The sequence below is a fragment of the Anoplopoma fimbria genome, chromosome 21 (assembly GCF_027596085.1).
Source record: "Anoplopoma fimbria isolate UVic2021 breed Golden Eagle Sablefish chromosome 21, Afim_UVic_2022, whole genome shotgun sequence".
In the NCBI taxonomy this organism is placed as follows: domain Eukaryota; kingdom Metazoa; phylum Chordata; class Actinopteri; order Perciformes; family Anoplopomatidae; genus Anoplopoma; species Anoplopoma fimbria.
In genome coordinates this window covers 73,924-94,502 of record NC_072469.1, presented here as the reverse complement: position 1 = coordinate 94,502, position 20,579 = coordinate 73,924, and the positions used below count along the sequence as shown (strand labels likewise).

At 47.6% G+C, this 20,579-nt stretch overlaps 1 protein-coding gene across 1 annotated transcript in view; it reads right to left on the bottom strand.

Annotated features, from left to right (window-relative positions):
* LOC129111059 (histone-lysine N-methyltransferase 2C-like) overlaps window positions 1–19,624 on the bottom strand; it is a 63,407-nt gene extending 43,783 nt beyond the window's left edge. Inside the window, 18 exon segments of the mRNA XM_054623354.1 lie at window positions 1–715; window positions 1,071–1,214; window positions 1,353–4,018; window positions 4,309–6,528; window positions 8,132–8,289; window positions 8,408–8,522; window positions 8,884–9,055; window positions 9,164–9,314; window positions 9,398–9,507; window positions 9,915–10,004; window positions 11,277–11,299; window positions 11,489–11,668; window positions 11,776–11,861; window positions 11,921–12,044; window positions 12,088–12,304; window positions 13,468–13,520; window positions 14,235–14,447; window positions 19,230–19,624. The exon segment at window positions 1–715 is cut by the window's left edge and continues 244 nt beyond it. Coding sequence (XP_054479329.1) covers window positions 1–715; window positions 1,071–1,214; window positions 1,353–4,018; window positions 4,309–6,528; window positions 8,132–8,289; window positions 8,408–8,522; window positions 8,884–9,055; window positions 9,164–9,314; window positions 9,398–9,507; window positions 9,915–10,004; window positions 11,277–11,299; window positions 11,489–11,668; window positions 11,776–11,861; window positions 11,921–12,044; window positions 12,088–12,304; window positions 13,468–13,520; window positions 14,235–14,446 — 7,436 coding nt within the window. The 5' untranslated portion in view covers window position 14,447; window positions 19,230–19,624.
* Window positions 19,625–20,579: the final 955 nt, after the last annotated feature.

Genomic DNA, 20,579 nt, shown 5'->3' with positions numbered 1-20,579 from the left:
TGCAGGAGGGAGGGGGGAGGAGATGAGGAGGTCATCAGTGCCATCATCTCAATGTCCAAGTCCAATTCCAGCACAGGGCTAACCGGATCCTCCTCCACATCTGATTGGTCCTCCTGCTCGGCGCTCTCCCTCGTCACCATACCAGTCACATCCTCTCCCTGTTCCCGCTCCTCTGCATCCTGCTTCTCCTTCATTGGCTGTTGCCCAGCAACCACCTCGGAAGCAGTCAAGTCTGTAGCTATTGGCTCCGGCGTTTCAGGAGGCCCTTCCTCCTCCCTCTCTAAAGGCTCAGCATGTGATTGGTGCTTATCTTTGGTGAGTTCAAACTGACTCTGTGATTGGCTGTCATCATTCGCTGATGTCACATGACCGGAGAGCGGTTTGTCCTCCAGCCCCACCTCCCCCATCACGGCTTCACTGTGATAGGTAGATTCCTCTCTCACAGGAAGGGAGGGAGGAGGCAGGGTATGGGGGGAGCAGGAAGTGAGTAAGGCAGTCCTGTGAGGGGAGGCCTCCAGAGAGCCAGCTCTAGGAGGAGGAGGAGATTGTGGTGAGGGGAGGGGGGAGGCAAGAAGTGAAGGTGTGGGGGAGCAGGAGGGCTGTTGGAGTGGTAAGGCCGAGTGTGGTGTGGTGAGTGGAGGGATGGGAGGAGCTGGCTGTGGGAGGAGGAGGGAGGCAGCAGCAGGGTGAGGGTCTTCAGATCCCAGCTGGACTCCTACAGAGAGAAGGAGGAACACAGTTCAGTTCAGAGTCCCTCATCTACAAACGTCTCCTCACCTGAACTGAACTTTGTTATGGAGAGTATATACGTTTATATACACGTTGAGATTCTCCCGACATCGTTGAATCATAAATGGAGGAAAAGGTTATTGTATCCGTCTGTATAATAAACATCTTATATCAAGGTGAGTTTGTATCATTCTAAAGTTACACATTATGTAAATAACGTTATTGTGAGTGTTGATGGAGCAGCCACGATCACATAGCCTAGAACTGATCAATCCAAACTTTAATCAGAAAAATAGCATTTTAGAAGCTGTTTGCTCGACAACAGTGCCGCTGCTTCCTACCTGAAGGGGGACGGTCTGAGCTGGAATGCTGATCCTCCTCCTCCGCCTGGTCTGGTTCATCTCCTTCCTCTGGACTCTCCTTTCTTGTCTGGTGAGCCTTCTCCTCTTCAGTTTTCTTTTCTTCCACCTCCACCATTCTGACATCTAGAGGAAGACAAAGTAATAAACTATAAAAAAACAAATCAGTTGTAAAAACATCTGAAGTCTGCACTAATAGTTTTTTTTCTAAACGTCGATGCCGTATTGGACACGTTTTATGGTAAATGTCTCCTCCATACTCACCCATAGTGACTGAAGACTCCCCCTCTGCTGTGTGTTGCTGGGGGCTGGACACAGAGTGGCCTCCAGGATGAGGACCAACATCAGGTTGCACAGACCTAGTAAGACCAGGACTAGGGCTGGTTTCAGTCTGGCCATGGGTAGCAAGAACAGGACTAACTGAATGGGACCCAGGTCTAGCCTCCCACCTCAAAGGGCTACCTGGTCCAGGACTGGGACTAGCCTCTGGCTGCACAGGACTGGTAGGACAAGAGGTAACTTGTGAATCCCCTGATTGCACAGGGCCACAAACAGGACTAGCGACTGGGCTACTGTGCACAGAGCTAGCCTGATCCTGTGGGGCATGAGGAGAGGATGTCTGAGGAGGGCTAACCTGTGAGGAGGCACAGGGTGGGGGCATTTCACTAATGTGGCCAGTGGTAGGCATCGCAACGTGATCCTGAGTGATACTCCAATGGACAGGGCTCGCATGGCTCAGACTAGCCAGAGTGGAAGTAGTATCAGCAGGGGTGCTTGGTCTTTGATACAAGGGGCTTACCGAGGCAGTGTTTTGTTGGCTTTTAACCGCAGACCTGTGGGCGGTATAGAGAGGACTAGCTGGGGACTGGCTTACCCGGCTCAGACTAGCCTGGTTGGGACTAACAGAAGAAGAGTCATCAGGAAGGGAACTGGCAGGTTCATGGCTCGTCTGCTTAATACAGTCCGTAGGTTCAACAAGACCTGAATCAAGCTGAACCACTGTGGGAAGAACAGAGCTTTGTTTTATGGAACTGGTCACCATGTCCTCATCAAGACTTGAACTAGTCAAGGAGGGGCTCAGCTTAGCCATAGTCAGCCCACAACTGGTTCCAGTTTGGGGAACTTGGCTGTAATGGGGGCTACCTGTGGGGCTTTGATACGTTTCAGTTGCCTGAGCTGGACTGTGAGGTGGGCTAACACAAGATACAGTAGCATGTGCAGGGCTGCTGGATGTCGTGCAAGCTAATGAGGGAGTCCGGCTATGGACTGGGCCTGAGTGGGCATCACTACAGGTGCTTTGTATGTGAGAAGGACCATCTTGACCAGCAGGACCAGACCTTAGTGGACTGTGGCTGACATTAACATCGGTAATGCTAGCAGAGCGGGAACTGTGGCTCACAGAACTACCAGCTGGGCTAGAATCAGTCAGCCTACAGTGTGGAGGACTAAAGCTAGTATGCAGAGGGCTTGTCTGTACTGGAGAAGGACTGCAGGTAGTTTGTGAGGGATTTGACTGACCAGGTTGTTTGGGACTTTTGCTTGCCTGAGTCCGAGCAAGCTCTGAAAAGCTACAAACAAAGGGACTAGTCCTTTCTTGAACATGCATGGAGCCAATTCGACTGTACCCACTGTTAGCTTCTGTGCTGACTGGGCAAGCATGGGTAGGGCTGGTATGGCCTCTTCTGTCCGGAGAGGGGTTAAGATGGCTGGGACTAGTTTCTGACTGAATAAAATGCTTGGGGTGGTCATCATCTACTGCTATCTCCTCATCCTGACATGAGATGGGGTGGATGGATCTAGCCAGTACTGCTGAAGGCCTAGCTAGTTGTGTTGAAGACCCAACAGGTGGGGCCAAGGGGCCGATTGCTTGCGCAGAGTAGCTGGCTGTAAGCGTTACAGGGCCAGCTGGTTGTGTTGAGGGGCTAGTCTCTGTAGTCTCCACTAGCATCAGGCTAGCACAGGCCTGATTAGAGCTGACAGGGCTTGTAGGCTTTTGACTGATATGTTTGGGGCTATGACCAGCTGAGCTGGATCTGGCTTTACCTCCAATAGCTTCTGTGCAGCGTGATGGGCTGTCATGAGCACAAGGTGGCAAAGTTAGGCTACTGTGTTCCACTGAACTGCTTATGTGAACAAGGCTTTCTGGTGTGGCCATGGCAGGACCCAGATGGGGTCTAGAATGGTCAGAGCTAACCATGCTACTCAGAACAGAAGCAGCCTCGTTTGTGAGTTTGCCAACAGGGGGCATTATGGATAGGACAGATGTGGGGCTACTTTCCAGTGTTTGGCCATCAAGGTTGGGACTCAGCTGCATGGGACTATGCTCCAAGGACTTCAGCTTTATGGTACTGGTTTGGGTGCATTCTTTTGTGACTCTGGACTCTGTAGCAAGCTGAACAGGAAGAAGGCTAAGATGTAAAGGCTTGAAAGGCTGTGTGGTGTCGGCCTGTATTGGGCTAGCAGGCAGTGACAGACTACACTGTGTGGCTCTGAGTGGGGACGGTGATGGGCTACATGGAACTGAATTGGGCCTCAGTGAGGCGTGTCTGCTTACTGTCCGAGTAGACCTACAGCAGACTGGTGAGAGGTCCTGTTCCAGTGTAGTAATGTCCCATGCAGGCCCACATTGCAGCCCAGCAGGGCTGGTTAACCCAGGGGTCTCCTGGTCCAGTGTACGTTCAGCATTGTGTGTGGGACTCTGTGGAGGGAATGTTTCAACTTGTGCAGGACAATGTGGCATAGGACTATGCCGTCTTTGTGGGGGACTGTGCTGAGGCTGTGTGATGATGATGTCGGTAGGACTACATGGTCTACCGCACTGTGTCTGAGTAGTGCCGCACTGTGCAGGACTGTGTGGTGGGGGGCTACGCTCAGGCTCTGAAGGCCCTACCTGAACACAGGTAGGACTAAGCCCTACCTGAGACGGAGGGCTGTGTGGAGAATGTCCAAGGCTACAAGAAATGGGACTACCCTGAATTGATTCTGTGGCCAAAAGCTGATCCTTTGTGAAATTCTGGGTAGGTATAAAATAGGCGTCACTGAGCTGAGAGGGACTATGCTGAGCCTGCAAGCAAGTCACATGGGCAGGGCTTTGTTGAATCTCTGCTGGATTAACTTGAGACACCTTGTGTTCTGTAGGATCAGCATTTAATGATGCAGGGCTTTCCAGGAGCTCTGTAGGATCAAGGTAAGGAGATGAAGCAATTCTCTGGTTCTTTACAGGATAAAGATGAGGTTTTGAAGGACTTTCTTGGAGCTCTGAAAGATCAGGGTGAGAGGGTAGTAGACTTTGCTTAAGCTCTTGCTGATTAGAGTGAGAGTGTGTAGGAATTTGTTGGAGCTCTGAGGGTTCAGAGGGAGATGGTGCAGGACTGTGTTGGAGCTCTGGTGGTTCAGAGGGGGATGGTGCAGGACTGTGTTGGAGCTCTGTGGGTTCAAGGGGAGATGGTGCAGGACTGTGTTGGAGCTCTGTGGGTTCAGAGGGAGATGGTGCAGGACTGTGTTGGAGCTCTGGTGGTTCAGAGGGGGATGGTGCAGGACTGTGTTGGAGCTCTGTGGGTTCAGAGGGAGATGGTGCAGGACTATGTTGGAGCTCTGTGGGTTCAGAGGGAGATGGTGCAGGACTATGTTGGAGCTCTGTGGGTTCAGAGGGAGATGGTGCAGGACTATGTTGGTGCTCTGGTGGTTCAGAGGGAGATGGTGCAGGACTGTGTTGGAGCTCTGGTGGTTCAGAGGGAGATGGTGCAGGACTATGTTGGAGCTCCGAGGGTTCAGGGGGAGATGGTGCAGGACTATGTTGGGGCTTTGGTGGTTCAGAGGGAGATGGTGCAGGACTGTGTTGGAGCTCTGGTGGTTCAGAGGGAGATGGTGCAGGACTTTGTTGGAGCTCTGAGGGTTCAGGGGGAGATGGTGCAGGACTATGTTGGGGCTCTGGTGGTTCAGAGGGAGATGGTGCAGGACTATGTTGGAGCTCTGGTGGTTCAGAGGGAGATGGTGCAGGACTGTGTTGGAGCTCTGTGGGTTCAGGGGGAGATGGTGCAGGACTGTGTTGGAGCTCTGTGGGTTCAGGGGGAGATGGTGCAGGACTACGTTGTGGCTCTGTGGGTTCAGGGGGAGATGGTGCCGGACTATACTGGAGCTCTGCGGGTTCAGGGGGAGATGGTGCAGGACTACGTTGTGGCTCTGTGGGTTCAGGGGGAGATGGTGCCGGACTATGTTGGAGCTCTGTTGATTCAGGGTGCGATGGTGCAGGACTACATTGTGGCTCTGTGGGTTTAGGGGGAGATGGTGCAGGACTACGTTGGAGCTCTGTGGGTTCAGGGGGAGATGGTGCAGGACTACGTTGTGGCTCTGTGGGTTCAGGGGGAGATGGTGCAGGACTATGTTGGAGCTCTGTGGGTTCAGGGGGAGATGGTGCAGGACTATGTTGGAGCTCTGTGGGTTCAGGGGGGATGGTGCAGGACTGTGTTGGAGCTCTGCGGGTTCAGGGGGTGGTGGTGCAGGACTGTGTTGGAGCACTGTGGGTTCAGGGGGAGATGGTGCAGGACTGTGTTGGAGCTCTGTGGGTTCAGGGGGGGATGGTGCAGGACTACTTTGGATCCCCGTAGGTTCAGGGGGAGATGGTGCAGGACTGTGTTGGAGCTCTGTGGGTTCAGGGGGAGATGGTGCAGGACTGTGTTGGAGCTCTGTGGGTTCAGGGGGGGATGGTGCAGGACTACTTTGGATCCCCGTAGGTTCAGGGGGAGATGGTGCAGGACTGTGTTGGAGCTCTGTGGGTTCAGGGGGAGATGGTGCAGGACTGTGTTGGAGCTCTGTGGGTTCAGGGGGAGATGGTGCAGGACTGTGTTGGAGCTCTGTGGGTTCAGGGGGAGATGGTGCAGGACTGTGTTGGAGCTCTGTGGGTTCAGGGGGAGATGGTGCAGGACTGTGTTGGAGCTCTGTGGGTTCAGGGGGAGATGGTGCAGGACTGTGTTGGAGCTCTGTGGGTTCAGGGGGAGATGGTGCAGGACTATGTTGGAGCTCTGTGGGTTCAGGGGGAGATGGTGCAGGACTGTGTTGGAGCTCTGTGGGTTCAGGGGGAGATGGTGCAGGACTGTGTTGGAACTCTGTGGGTTCAGGGGGAGATGACGTAAGACTTTGCTGCAATGGTGTACAAAGGACTTTGGTAGGACTCTGTGGTTGCTCTGAGCTCATGAGCTGGACTGGGTTATGAGCTGTAGGACTGATGGGCAGAGCCTCTGTGTGACTTGGACTTGGTGGCTGGGTAATACTAATGTGTGATACCGGTGTGGTACTGAGGGGCGGGGCTAGGGTAGGACTGCATGGAATAGGAGTGTGTGGGATCGGCGCCTCTTCTTGAGGCCTGCAGGTGGTGCAGATGTAATCTTCAGACCGCGCCCTGCCTTCCCCAGCCTGGACAATACACTCTGTATGGACACACCTGTAACCCAACACAAACATTTAAACGTGTATGTTCAAGACAGACGAAACCAACCATTTCTCTAAACTTCAACATGTTTTAGGACATAAAAACATGGATGACCTGGAACTTCCTGATGTTAAACTCAGGCAAACTGAAGTGATTCTACTAGAAATCAATGATCTAATGATATAGTTTCTCTTTACTACCGTAAGGAACCTCGGAGTTATCTTTGATCAGGATCTGTCCTTTAACACCCAGGTAAAACTCCTTTTAAGAACTTTTTTCCCCTACGTAACATTTAAGATCAGTCACTTCCTGTCTCAAAGCGATGCAGCACATGTACTGACAAAAACTAAGAAAAGAGATCTTAATACACATAAGCTTCTCTGCACTGGCTCCCTGTAAAATCCAGAATATAATTTTAAATTGGGTCCCGAATGTTGGTCTCTGTAAATTAAAATTAAAAGTCTAGACCTGCTCTATATGAAAAGTCTCATTAGATGACTTCTAATATGATTTGGGTGACTGTGGCTCAGATGTAGAGCGGGTCTTCCCTCAATCAAAAGATCAAGTCCATGTCGATGTGTCCTTGGGCCGGACACTTAGCCCCAGATTGCTCCTGAAGGCTTTGCCATCAGTGTATGAATGAGTAGAAATGATCTGATAGATAGACCCCCCCCATCAGTGTATGAATGAGTAGAAATAATAATAATAATAATGGACTGTACTCAAAAGCGTTTTTACATTACTAATCATTCACCCATTCATACACTGATGACAGGGGCTACCATGCAAGGTGCCACCTGCCCATCAGGACCTATCTAATCATTCATACACCGATGGAACAGCATTCGGGAACAGCTCGGGGTTAAATGTCTTGCCCAAGGACACATTGACATGGACTGCCAGAGCCAGGGATCGAACCGCCGATCCTCTGATTGGAGGACGACCCTGCTCTCCACTGAACCACAGTTGCCCACGTCTGTCAAATGATCTGATAGATCCCCCCCATCAGTGTATGAATGAGTAGAAATTATCTGATAGACCCCCCATCAGTGTATGAATGAGTAGAAATTATCTGATAGACCCCCCCCCATCAGTGTATGAATGAGTAGAAATTATCTGATCATCAGTGTATGAATGAGTAGAAATTATCTGATAGACCCCCCCATCAGTGTATGAATGAGTAGAAATTATCTGATACCCATTCATACACTGCCCATCAGTGTATGAATGGGTGAATGATGACACGTAGTGTTAAAGATCTTTGAGTGGTACAGTCCGTTGACCATGTGCCATATAAATAACACGGACCGGACATCATTGGTGTCAAAGAACCAGGTTATGCCACTGCCATATTTCCCAGCATTCATGTGCATTATCTCTCCAGAAAGCAGGGATTTCATCACATGTGCTCTTGGATCAGCACATTTCAGCTACAGCATCCTGAAAACCTCTATATGTGTAGGGTCCGCATCTCGTAATCAATACTGATGGAAACGATGGAGACTCAGATCTGAATAAATCTGCTGCCACTAACTTTAACTCATCTCTTCACAATAAACCCACATGAAGTCTCTTCAGGGCTTTTAATGTGAAGGGCAAAAGGAAGTGTTTGTACCTATAGCAGCAGGAACACATCAGACAGTCCTGCAGTGCGTTGGGGGCGTGGTCACAGAGCGGGCAGGGCAGGGCCAGGTCACATGACTCGCACAGAAACGGGTGATTGGCCCACTGGCCTGATGACCTCACACCACAGCGGCGGCAGATTCTGCAGTTCTGGAGGAGAGAGATGTTTAAACACACAGACACGCACGCACGCACGCACGCACGCACGCACACACGCACGCGCACGCACACGCACACGCACACGCACACGCACACAGACACACCTCACCTTGCATCTCCAGCCGGGGCGCGGTGTGTCATCCAGAGGAGGCGTGAGACAGTGTGTGTGGTAGGATTTATCACAGCGTTCACACACCAGCAGCACAGCATCATCCCCTCTCACCCTGAGAGAGACAGGCAGGCAGACAGACAGACAGACAGACAGACAGAGAGAGAGACAGACGTACAGACAGACAGAGTTTTGGGGTTAGAGCACATCAGACTAAATAATCTCCTTCATTCTTCACACAATTTTTCTGTTACCTGAGTGTGTGTGTCTTGTACACTGTGTGTGTGTTACCTGAGTGTGTGTGTGTCTTGTACACTGTGTGTGTTACCTGAGTGTGTGTGTTTTGAACACTGTGTGTGTGTGTTACCTGAGTGTGTGTGTCTTGTACACTGTGTGTGTTACCTGAGTGTGTGTGTTTTGAACACTGTGTGTGTGTTACCTGAGTGTGTGTGTCTTGTACACTGTGTGTGTGTTACCTGCAGCTCTGACACACTCGGCATTGAGGACACTGCCAGCCGGCCCTGCACAGGGGGGAGGGGGCCAGAGGGGGGTCCAGGCAGTTGCCATGGTAACAGTTACCACAGCAACAACACATCAACAGACCGCTGACTTCACCGCCACTCGAACACAACACACACTGGGAGGTCACTGGAGACAGAACGAGACCAAGTCACATCAAAACAGCAATAAAGTCCTGGTTCCTGCTGTGTGTGTGTGTGTGTGTGTGTGTGTGTGTGTGTGTGTGTGTGTGTGTACCTGAGTGTGTGTGTCTTGTACACAGTGTGTGTCTGTGGGTCCAGTCCTGGTGAACTCCAGCAGCAGCAGCACAGGGGAAGTGGAAGCTCCGCCCACAGCTCGTCTCCTGGCAACGCAGCGATGCTCCGAGCCGGCGGCAGAACGCACACACCTGGAGAGAGGTGAGTGGAGGGGCGGAGCTTAGCGAGGCTGCGTACAGTGTGTGTAGTTATTGATCAGGTAACACAAACCCACCTGAGTGCTTCCCGAGTCGATGGCTTTGTCCACGTAGAGCAGCGATTGGCCCTCGCCACGACACACCCCCTCTGACCAGGCCGCACACTGCAGGTGAGCACAGCACTGACCTACACACAGTTTCAGAATAATAAAAATATAAAAGATTCGGATTATCAAATTCTGGTCCAAAATCATTAAATATATACAATATAATAATTAAGCCTTTATTAGTCCCACAATGGGGAAATTCGGTTCTCTGCATTTGACCCATCCCGGAGGAGCAGTGGGCTGCAATGAAGCGCCCGGGGAGCGATTTTGGGGTTACCACCGACCTTGTGGTTGCGGGTCAAGCGCTCTACCTCATGTGCCACAGCTGCCCCGATATATAATAAGTATTTATGTCTCCCATCATAAACAGAAGACTTTTCTAGAACAGCTGTTTGACTGATTTAGAGTCCAGCAGACATCAAACTGTTTCCTTTCAAATATTAAGAGATTAACAGCAGGAAGTAAAGAAGAAATTCACGTCCTGTACCTGTGGGGTCAAACAGTGATTGGACGTTGATGTCTTGTGGAAGGCCGACGGGTCCGAGCTGCTCCACAAACTCTGAGGAAGACTCCCCCTCTGAAACATGACACAGTATTACGGTAATCAATAGCACTGATCCGACGGGTCCGAGCTGCTCCACAAACTCTGAGGAAGACTCCCCCTCTGAAACATGACACAGTATTACGGTAATCAATAGCACTGATCAGACTGCAGGAGAACACTACAGGATCAATAGCACTGATCAGACGGCAGGAGAACACTACAGGATCAATAGCACTGATCAGACTGCAGGAGAACACTACAGGATCAATAGCACTGATCAGACGGCAGGAGAACACTACAGGATCAATAGCACTGATCAGACGGCAGGAGAACACTACAGGATCAATAGCACTGATCAGACGGCAGACTGGTTCTAGAGTAATTGGTTCTAGAGTAATTGGTTCTAAGATCACTGGTTCTAGAGTCACTGGTTCTGGGGTCACTGGTTCTAGAGTCACTGGTTCTAGAGTCACTGGTTCTGGGGTCAATGGTTCTAGAGTCACTGGTTCTGGGGTCACTGGTTCTGGGGTCACTGGTTCTAGAGTCAATGGTTCTGGGGTCACTGGTTCTGGGGTCACTGGTTCTGGGGTCACTGGTTCTGGGGTCACTGGTTCTGGGGTCACTGGTTCTGGGGTCACTGGTTCTGGGGTCACTGGTTCTAGAGTCAATGGTTCTGGGGTCACTGGTTCTGGGGTCACTGGTTCTGGGGTCACTGGTTCTGGGGTCAATGGTTCTGGGGTCAGTGGTTCTAGAGTAACTGTTCCTACAGTCACTGGTTCTGGGGTCAATGGTTCTGGGGTCACTGGTTCTTGAGTAATTGGTTCTAGAATCACTGGTTCTGGGGTCAATGGTTCTGGGGTCAATGGTTCTAGAGTCACTGGTTCTGGGGTCACCGGTTCTGGGGTCACTGGTTCTGGGGTCAATGGTTCTGGGGTCACTGGTTCTTGAGTAATTGGTTCTAGAATCACTGGTTCTGGGGTCACTGGTTCTGGGGTCAATGGTTCTGGCTTAAACTGCCCCACAGTAACCGTTGCTTGGAAACACCATCAGCTGCTCCGCCTTGTCTCTTTGATTGGCTGTTAAAGTAGTGACGGTCCTATCATCCAGAACCATCACGTGTTAAAGTACCGGGCTGACTCCGGTTGGGCTGTGAGCGGTTCTGGAGGTTTCTGACTGGATCTGTAAACGCCTCACCGTACCAGATAGTCTGGCAGAGCATTGGTACCGACCAATGAACCGGACCGGACTGAACCAGGATTAAAGTCCTGCAGTCTGAACCTTAATATAGAGAGAGAGAGTACTCACCACACTGTTCTGGACTGCTGCACCTACACACACACACACACACACACACACACACACACACACACACACACACACACACACACACACACACACACACACACACACACACACAGTTAATTGATCACATGACACGATAAAGTCTTTAATAAACTTAATTAAAGGTAGCTGCTCTAATATGGGGGTTTGACTTTTATTCTGACGGGATAACTCACGTGGGCGGGGCCTGGTCGCCGCGGTAACAGTGGTCGTGACAGTCATTGTCTCGGTCGGAGGAGGCGCGGCGGTTGAGGATGTGGAGCGGGATGTAGCCGGGCGTCGGGCCGAACACCACCAGGCGGCCCTGACCCAGAGGAGGCTGGTCGCCACGGTAACAGAAGGCACACTGCTTCAGCCTGCAGGAGGAGAGACGTTCTACCGTTAACTAAAGGGTCCAAGGTCCACAAACATCTGGATCACTGTAACCATGGAAACGGTCACCGGATCTCACTCACACACACACCTTTTATTGGTGTGTTCCAGGCTGGGGGGGGGAGAGCCCCCAGAGTCCTCTAACAGCTGGAAGAGAGGGGACAGCGAGTCCTCATCCTCCAGAGGGGGCCGGGGGAGGCCGGGGGACCGGGGAGACCGGGGGCCGGGGGCGGGACTCTGCTCTGTGCGACTGGCTCCGCCCCCTCTGCCTCCATAGGAACCGTCTCCATGGGGGCGGGGCTGTGGCTCGGCCGGTCCTCCTCCACAGCATCAGGAGCAGGTCTGGGGCTGGAGGCGGGGCTGGCCAGGATAAGGTCCGGGGACGGGGACTGGAGGTTTTCACCAGGACTGGAAGCTGGTCCTGGGCTGGAGGGGGAGCGGGGCAGCAGGAGCAGGGCTGGTTCTGTCCTCCTCCTCAGCACTGGGAGCTGGTTGTGGGCTGGAGTCTGGGACTGTCAGGTCAGGTACCAGACTGAGATGGTCCTGGCTGGGTTCAGGGTTTGCGTTGGATTTTCTCCTGGAGGTGGACCGACGGCGTCCTGTTGTCTTCTCCTTCACCTCTGAGGACAAGAAACAAACACATGGACATCAGAGATCCACCGAGACCAGGAGGACACACACACACACACACACACACACACACACACACACACACACACACACACACACACACACACACACACACACACACACACACACACACACACACACACACACACACACACACACACACACACACACACACACACACACACTTAAATTCTTCTTCTGTGGAGATCCATGTAAATGTCTGCAAAGAGAGGGGGATTGTGTAATTGGGTAATTAATCAGGTTTGTGTTTCACACATCCCCAAACTAATCAGTGTTTGTTTAATTTCTTTAATGTTGTTCTTTCCATGTTCTGTTTAATGTTGTTCTTAGCCTTAGTGTTCTGTTTAATGTTGTTCTTAGATCCTTAAGTGTTCTGTTTAATGTTCTTAATGTTGTTCTTTCCCACAGTGTTCTGTTTAATGTTGTTCTTAGTGTTCTGTTTAATGTTGTTCTTAGTGTTCTGTTTAATGTTGTTCTTAGTGTTCTGTTTAATGTTGTTCTTAGTGTTCTGTTTAATGTTGTTCTTAGTGTTCTGTTTAATGTTGTTCTTTCTCAGTGTTCTGTTTAATGTTGTTCTTTCTCACAGTGTTCTGTTTAATGTTGTTCTTTCTCAGTGTTCTGTGTAATGTGTTCTGTTTAATGTTGTTCTTTCTCAGTGTTCTGTGTAATGTTGTTCTTTCTCACAGTGTTCTGTGTAATGTTGTTCTTTCTCACAGTGTTCTGTGTAATGTTGTTCTTAGTGTTCTGTGTAATGTTGTTCTTAGTGTTCTGTGTAATGTTGTTCTTAGTGTTCTGTGTAATGTTGTTCTTAGTGTTCTGTGTAATGTTGTTCTTTCTCAGTGTTCTGTTTAATGTTGTTCTTTCTCACAGTGTTCTGTTTAATGTTGTTCTTAGTGTTCTGTTTAATGTTGTTCTTTCTCAGTGTTCTGTTTAATGTTGTTCTTTCCCGTTTGTTTCATAGATGTTTGTTTGAACTGTCCACAGGGTAAACTGGTTTCTGTTGGTAACAAAGTGACCTTGCTTCTTTGTGAACACGTGTTAAAGAATGTAATGTGTCCCTGAATCATCTGAGACCAACAGGATGAAGCTGTGATCCGGAGTAAACCATTGCGGGCCTCAGCTGGAAACACACCTGTCTTCTGGGGTTTTTTCTCCTCATCCTCTACTTGGCCTTGACTCCGCCCCCTGCACACAAAAACACACAGAAACACACACATAAGCAGTACTATCTAGTGTTTCTGAATACATCACTGTTTCATACTCGTGCAGTCGGAGAATACATTCAGTGTCATTATAACTGCTTTATCAATGTAATGATTAGTACCACTTTATAAAACATCAGAGTTTATTAGTTGATTTCTACTTTAATCATCAATAGATTATTATTATTATTAGTATGAAGTTAAGTAAAGTCTCCTAAATGGACCGAGTGACATTTAAATTGTTGAGCAGAGAGCCCGACCCTGGACCCCGACCCCCGACCCCGGAGCCCGACCCCGGAGCCCTAGAGGGTCTGAGGTCCCCCACAGTCTCACTGAGTCCTGTGGGAAACTCTGCACCCGTTATTATCGGTGCACCAGGAGAGAAAACCGTTTCTGGAGCAGTTCTATGTAGTATATAGTTCTTTACAGGTTAAACACCAACAAATATGTTATTTGATAAAAACTTCTCAGCTTCTGAGAGTCAGCGTCATGAATGAAGCTCTGAACTATCCGTCATGAAGCAGGTTTCACAGGGGAAATAAACATGAACCAACACTGTGATGGACGCCGACGTATCTGTGACAATAACCAAGTCACAAATCAGACACGACTCTGAGCGCTACATGAAAGCCTACGCTGCCGGTATCCACGCTTACTGTTTGAGCTCGACTGAGACTCACAGGAGATCCAGACTTACTTCTTCCTGGATTTGGAGGGAGGAGGAGGAGGTGGTGTGGGGGGCCCAGAGCGGCCGCTACTCCCATCTCTCCGAGGTCGCCCACGAGTCCTCCTCTCGGGGGCGGGGCTTATAGCGGCGGCTAAGGCCAGCTGAGCGCTGCGTCCTGCCCGAGTGACGGGAGGGGCCGGTCCTCTGTCCCGAGGCTCCTGAGACTGAGCCTCAGACGGCATTCTGGGTAAAAATAAAAATACAATGGTTTGACGTAATTATAACATTTGACTCGGTGGTTTAGGGGTCTAACATGGTCAGGGCTTCTCTCTCTGCGGGGGGAGGAGCTTCTCTCTCGGCGGGGGGAGGAGCTTCTCTCTCGGCAGGGGGAGGAGCCATGTTTGGACCGGTTTCATCGCCTGGGCACTACAGCGATACATCCATCATGTGACGGAGGAAGGATGAGCACAGAGCGCCGCTCTACAGGATACAGCTGTAGCACTAGTAGTGCTGTAGTAAGTAGCACTTACTATATTCGGATTAGTCTGTTGCAATTATTGTTTTCATAGTAATCTGCCTCTGCACTATACTTTTGCTCTGGCTTATGCTTTGAGATGCTTGTTTAAGAAAGGAGATGCACTGATGACTTCTGGTGACTAGTAGTTCTCTTGAATACCTATGTTGAATACACTTCCTGTAAGTCGCTTTGGATAAAAGCGTCTGCTAAATGACTGTAATGTAATGTAATGTAATGTATGTGTTCAAAGAACATTTTGAATCAGTCTAAAACTGGATTTAATGTCTTAATAGTAGTGGTAGTGGTAGTAGTGGTAGTGGTAGTAGTAGTAGTAGTAGTAGTAGGTAGTGGTAGTAGTGGTAGTGGTAGTAGTAGTAGTAGTAGTAGTAGTGGTAGTGGTAGTGGTGGTAGTGGTAGTGGTAGTAGTAGTGGTAGTAGTAGTAGTAGTAGTAGTAGTAGTAGTGGTAGTAGTAGTAGTAGTAGTAGTAGTAGTAGTAGTGGTAGTAGTAGTAGTAGTAGTAGTAGTGGTAGTAGTAGTAGTAGTAGTAGTAGTAGTAGTAGTAGTAGTAGTGGTAGTGGTAGTGGTAGTGGTAGTAGTAGTAGTGGTAGTAGTAGTAGTAGTGGTAGTAGTAGTAGTAATGGTAGTACTAGTAGTAGTAGTAGTGGTAGTAGTAGTAGTAGTAGTAGTAGTAGTAGTGGTGGTGGTAGTAGTAGTAGTGGTAGTAGTAGTAGTAACTCAGTGGGACCAGCGTCTTTTAACCACGAGGTTGGCGGTTCGATTCCCAGCTCTTGTCCATATGTCAAAGTGTCTTTTCGCGAGACACTGTGCTCCAGTTCAACCAACTACAACAGTAATGAAATGTAATAGTACAACAGTCAAAGTACTTTACTGATTATACTTTTATACTTTTACTTAAGGAACAGTTTTAATGAAGGAGTATTTCTACAGTGTGGTAATACTACTTGTACTACGACAGACTATTTCTACAGCGGGTGGTTACTAATTGTACTATAACAGAGTATTTCTACTGCGTGGTATTACTACTTGTACTGAAGCAACATTAAGAAATCTGATTACTTCCTCCACTACTGCGTATGTGTACCAGGTTAAAGTATAACAGACTCAATATATCGGTCAATAGTCCAATGACACTAGCTTGTGATCAATCAGACCAGACAGCACAGAGTTAGAACCAAAACAAAGAATTAAAGAGGAATAAGTGTTGAATCAAACAGGAATAGGAGTTGAACTAAACAGGAATAAGAGTTGAATTAAATAGGAATAAGAGTTGAATTAAATAAGAATAGGTATTGAATTAAACAGGAATAAGAGTTGAACTAAACAGGAATAAGAGTTTAACTAAACAGGAATAAGAGTTGAATTAAATAGGAATAAGAGTTGAACTAAACAGGAATAATGGTTGAATAAGAGTTGAACTAAACAGGAATAAGAGTTGAATTAAACAGGGATAAGAGTTGAACTAAATAAGAATAAGAGTTGAATTAAACAGGAATAAGAGTTGAATAAGAGTTGAACTAAACAGGAATAAGAGTTGAATAAGAGTTGAATTAAATAAGAATAGGTGTTGAATTAAACAGGAATAAGAGTTGAATTAAACAGGAATAAGAGTTGAACTAAACAGGAATAAGAGTTGAATTAAGCAGGAATAAGAGTTGAACTAAATAAGAATAAGAGTTGAATTAAACAGGAATAAGAGTTGAATTAAACAGGAATAAGAGTTGAATTAAACAGGAATAAGAGTTGAATAAGAGTTGAACTAAACAGGAATAAGAGTGAGATGAGAGAGAGTTGAGGATGTGACAGCCTGTCAGAACAGTAGTAATGTTACACTAATGATCACCGTCTCGATGTGTAACTGTGGGTTAGGTGTAAGGGGTTAGATGTTAGGGGTTAGATGTTAGGGGTTAGATGTTAGGGGTTAGATGTTAGGGGTTAGATGTTAGGTGTTATGGGTTAGGTGTTAGGGGTTAGGTGTTAGATGTTAGGGGTTAGATGTTAGATGTTAGATGTTATGGGTTAGATGTTAGATGTTATGGGTTAGATGTTAGATGTTATGGGTTAGATGTTAGGGGTTAGATGTTATGGGTTAGATGTTATGGGTTAGATGTTAGATGTTATGGGTTAGATGTTAGGGGTTAGATGTTATGGGTTAGATGTTAGGGGTTAGATGTTATGGGTTAGATGTTAGATGTTATGGGTTAGATGTTATGGGTTAGATGTTATGGGTTAGATGTTATGGGTTAGATGTTATGGGTTAGATGTTAGGGGTTAGATGTTAGGGGTTAGATGTTAGGGGTTAGATGTTAGGGGTTAGATGTTAGGGGTTAGATGTTAGGGGTTAGATGTTAGGGGTTAGATGTTAGGGGTTAGATGTTAGGTGTTAGATGTTAGATGTTAGGTGTTAGATGTTAGGGGTTAGATGTTAGGGGTTAGATGTTAGGGTTAGATGTTAGGGGTTAGATGTTAGATGTTATGGGTTAGATGTTAGATGTTATGGGTTAGATCAGCGGTCGGGAACCTATGGCTCGCGAGCCATATATGGCTCTTCCGGTGACGGCATATGGCTCTCAGACAATTGTGAGTTGAAAAAAAAAAATCAGTTTGGAACTGATTTTAAAATACTTATGATATTTCTTAATAATACTGTGTCATTTTAAAGTAAACAGAAATTAGTTTTGAAGATCAATTTCACGGGTCACGGGTCACCAATGGCTCCCGAGCATGTCCGGGTCATTGTACAGGTGAAATCAATTATATCAGATAGCCAACTAGTTTATCCGCTTCAACCCTTGTAACGGAAAAGATGGCGAAAAGAAAAGAAGACGCTGATGATGCATTCCAGGCTGCGTGGACAGAGGCTCTGCGGTCTAATATGCAATGAACACATCGATGAGACGGTCAAATATAAAGCGGCACTTCCATACGCACCATGCTTCATGCTTCATGTGCATCACATATCCAGCGGGGCATTAAAAGTAAGACATATTTAATTTATTATACGTTAAAAATACTATATGGCTCTCAATGAAATATATTTAGAAATATTTGGCTTTTATGGCTCTCCCAGTCAAAAAGGTTCCTGACCCCTGGGTTAGATGTTAGATGTTATGGGTTAGATGTTAGATGTTAGGGGTTAGGTGTTAGATGTTAGATGTTATGGGTTAGATGTTAGATGTTATGGGTTAGATGTTAGGGGTTAGATGTTATGGGTTAGCTGTTATGGGTTAGGGGTTAGATGTTAGGGGTTAGATGTTATGGGTTAGATGTTAGGGTTAGATGTTAGGGGTTAGATGTTATGGGTTAGCTGTTAGATGTTAGGTGTTAGATGTTAGGGGTTAGGTGTTAGATGTTAGGGGTTAGATGTTAGAGGTTAGATGTTAGGGGTTAGATGTTATGGGTTAGATGTTATGGGTTAGGTGTTAGATGTTATGGGTTAGGTGTTAGATGTTAGATGTTATGGGTTAGGTGTTAGATGTTAGATGTTATGGGTTAGGTGTTAGATGTTAGGGTTAGATGTTAGGGGTTAGATGTTATGGGTTAGGTGTTAGATGTTAGGGGTTAGATGTTAGGGGTTAGATGTTAGGGGTTAGATGTTATGGGTTAGATGTTATGGGTTAGGGGTTAGATGTTAGGGGTTAGATGTTAGGGGTTAGATGTTAGGGTTAGATGTTAGGGTTAGGTGTTAGATGTTAGGGGTTAGATGTTAGGGGTTAGATGTTAGATGTTATGGGTTAGATGTTAGATGTTATGGGTTAGGTGTTAGATGTTATGGGTTAGATGTTAGATTATATGTTAGATGTTATGGGTTAGATGTTAGATGTTATGGGTTAGGTGTTAGATGTTATGGGTTAGATGTTAGATGTTAGGGGTTAGATGTTATGGGTTAGATGTTAGATGTTATGGGTTAGATGTTATGGGTTAGATGTTAGATGTTATGGGTTAGATGTTAGATGTTATGGGTTAGATGTTAGATGTTAGATGTTATGGGTTAGATGTTAGATGTTATGGGTTAGATGTTATGGGTTAGATGTTAGATGTTAGATGTTATGGTTAGATGTTAGATGTTAGGGTTAGGTGTTAGCTGTTAGATGTTATGGGTTAGATGTTAGATGGGTTAGATGTTATGGGTTAGATGTTAGGTGTTAGATGTTAGATGTTATGGGTTAGCTGTTAGATGTTAGGGGTTAGATGTTAGGTGTTAGGGGTTAGATGTTAGGTGTTAGGGTTAGCTGTTAGATGTTATGGGTTAGATGTTAGATGTTATGGGTTAGATGTTAGATGTTAGGGGTTAGATGTTAGATGTTATGGGTTAGCTGTTAGCTGTTAGCTTCCTCGGACCGCCCAGTTGACTGATAACTTCTCTGTTAGCATTAGCATTAGCATTGGGCTAGCTGTTAGCGCGCACTAACACTAACCCGCGCTGATCCCGACCTGAGCGTGAACAGTCGCGTGGGGTGTGGTGTGTTGAGGACGGAGGAGCTCTTACTGGTTGCTGGTCTGTTGCTGGTCTGCTACTGGTTACTGGTTCCTGGTTACTGGTTACTGGTCTGCTGGTCTGGCTTCTCTTCCTCTCCGGCTGAGCCGCTCCGTGCAGACCCGGATCAGAGATCAGACCCGGGTCAGAGATCAGACCCGGGTCAGAGGAGCAGGATCAGAGTCCTCTGGCTCGCGTCCTGGTCGGTCTGCAGGTCTGCGCTGGGTTGGGGGACATCCCGGAGGAGCAGGAGCAGAGAGGAGCTGTTCGGGTCTACTCTGGGAGCTCCGTCATGGACGCCATGTTTGCAGCGACCGAAGCACCGCCTGTCAGCGACAGCACGACAAGTAGTCCGCTGGAAACATCCGCCGAGCCACCGGCCACGGCTCGTCTCTGCCGCTGGAGGAGGCCTCTGTGAGCGGGAGGAGGCCTCTGTCTGCGGGAGGAGGCCTCTGTCTGCGGGCTGCGGGGCGTGCGGGGCTCTGCGGGGATCAACGTGCTGCTGGAGAGCAGAAAGGGTCTGACCCCGCGGAGGGATCGCTGCTCTGGTGAAGCGGCCTCTGTCATCAGACCGGAACACCCGGACTGGAGCGCAGGGATCCGGACTGCTGCTGCGAGCCTCAAACAGGAACCGAGCATTGTATGATGCTTTTACTTTGAAAGACAACATCAGTCCTGTTCAGCAGAGAGAAGTATACAGCCTTTAACAGTGTATGATGCTTTTACTTTGAAATACAACACCAGTCCTGTTCAGCAGAGAGAAGTATACAGCCTTTAACAGTATACAGCCTTTAACAGTGTATGATGCTTTTACTTTGAAATACAACACCAGTCCTGTTCAGCAGATAGAAGTATACAGCCTTTAACAGTGTATGATGCTTTTATTTTGAAATACAACATCAGTCCTGTTCAGCAGATAGAAGTATACAGCCTTTAACAGTGTATGATGCTTTTACTTTGAAATACAACATCAGTCCTGTTCAGCAGATAGAAGTATACAGCCTTTAACATTGTATGATGCTTTTACTTTGGAATACAACATCAGTCCTGTTCAGCAGATAGAAGTATACAGCCTTTAACAGTGTATGATGCTTTTATTTTGAAATACAACATCAGTCCTGTTCAGCAGATAGAAGTATACAGCCTTTAACATTGTATGATGCTTTTAGATAGAAGTTTTTAACAGTGAAATACAACATCAGTCCTGTTCAGCAGATAGAAGTATACAGCCTTTAACATTGTATGATGCTTTTACTTTGAAATACAACATCAGTCCTGTTCAGCAGATAGAAGTATACAGCCTTTAACATTGTATGATGCTTTTACTTTGAAATACAACATCAGTCCTGTTCAGCAGATAGA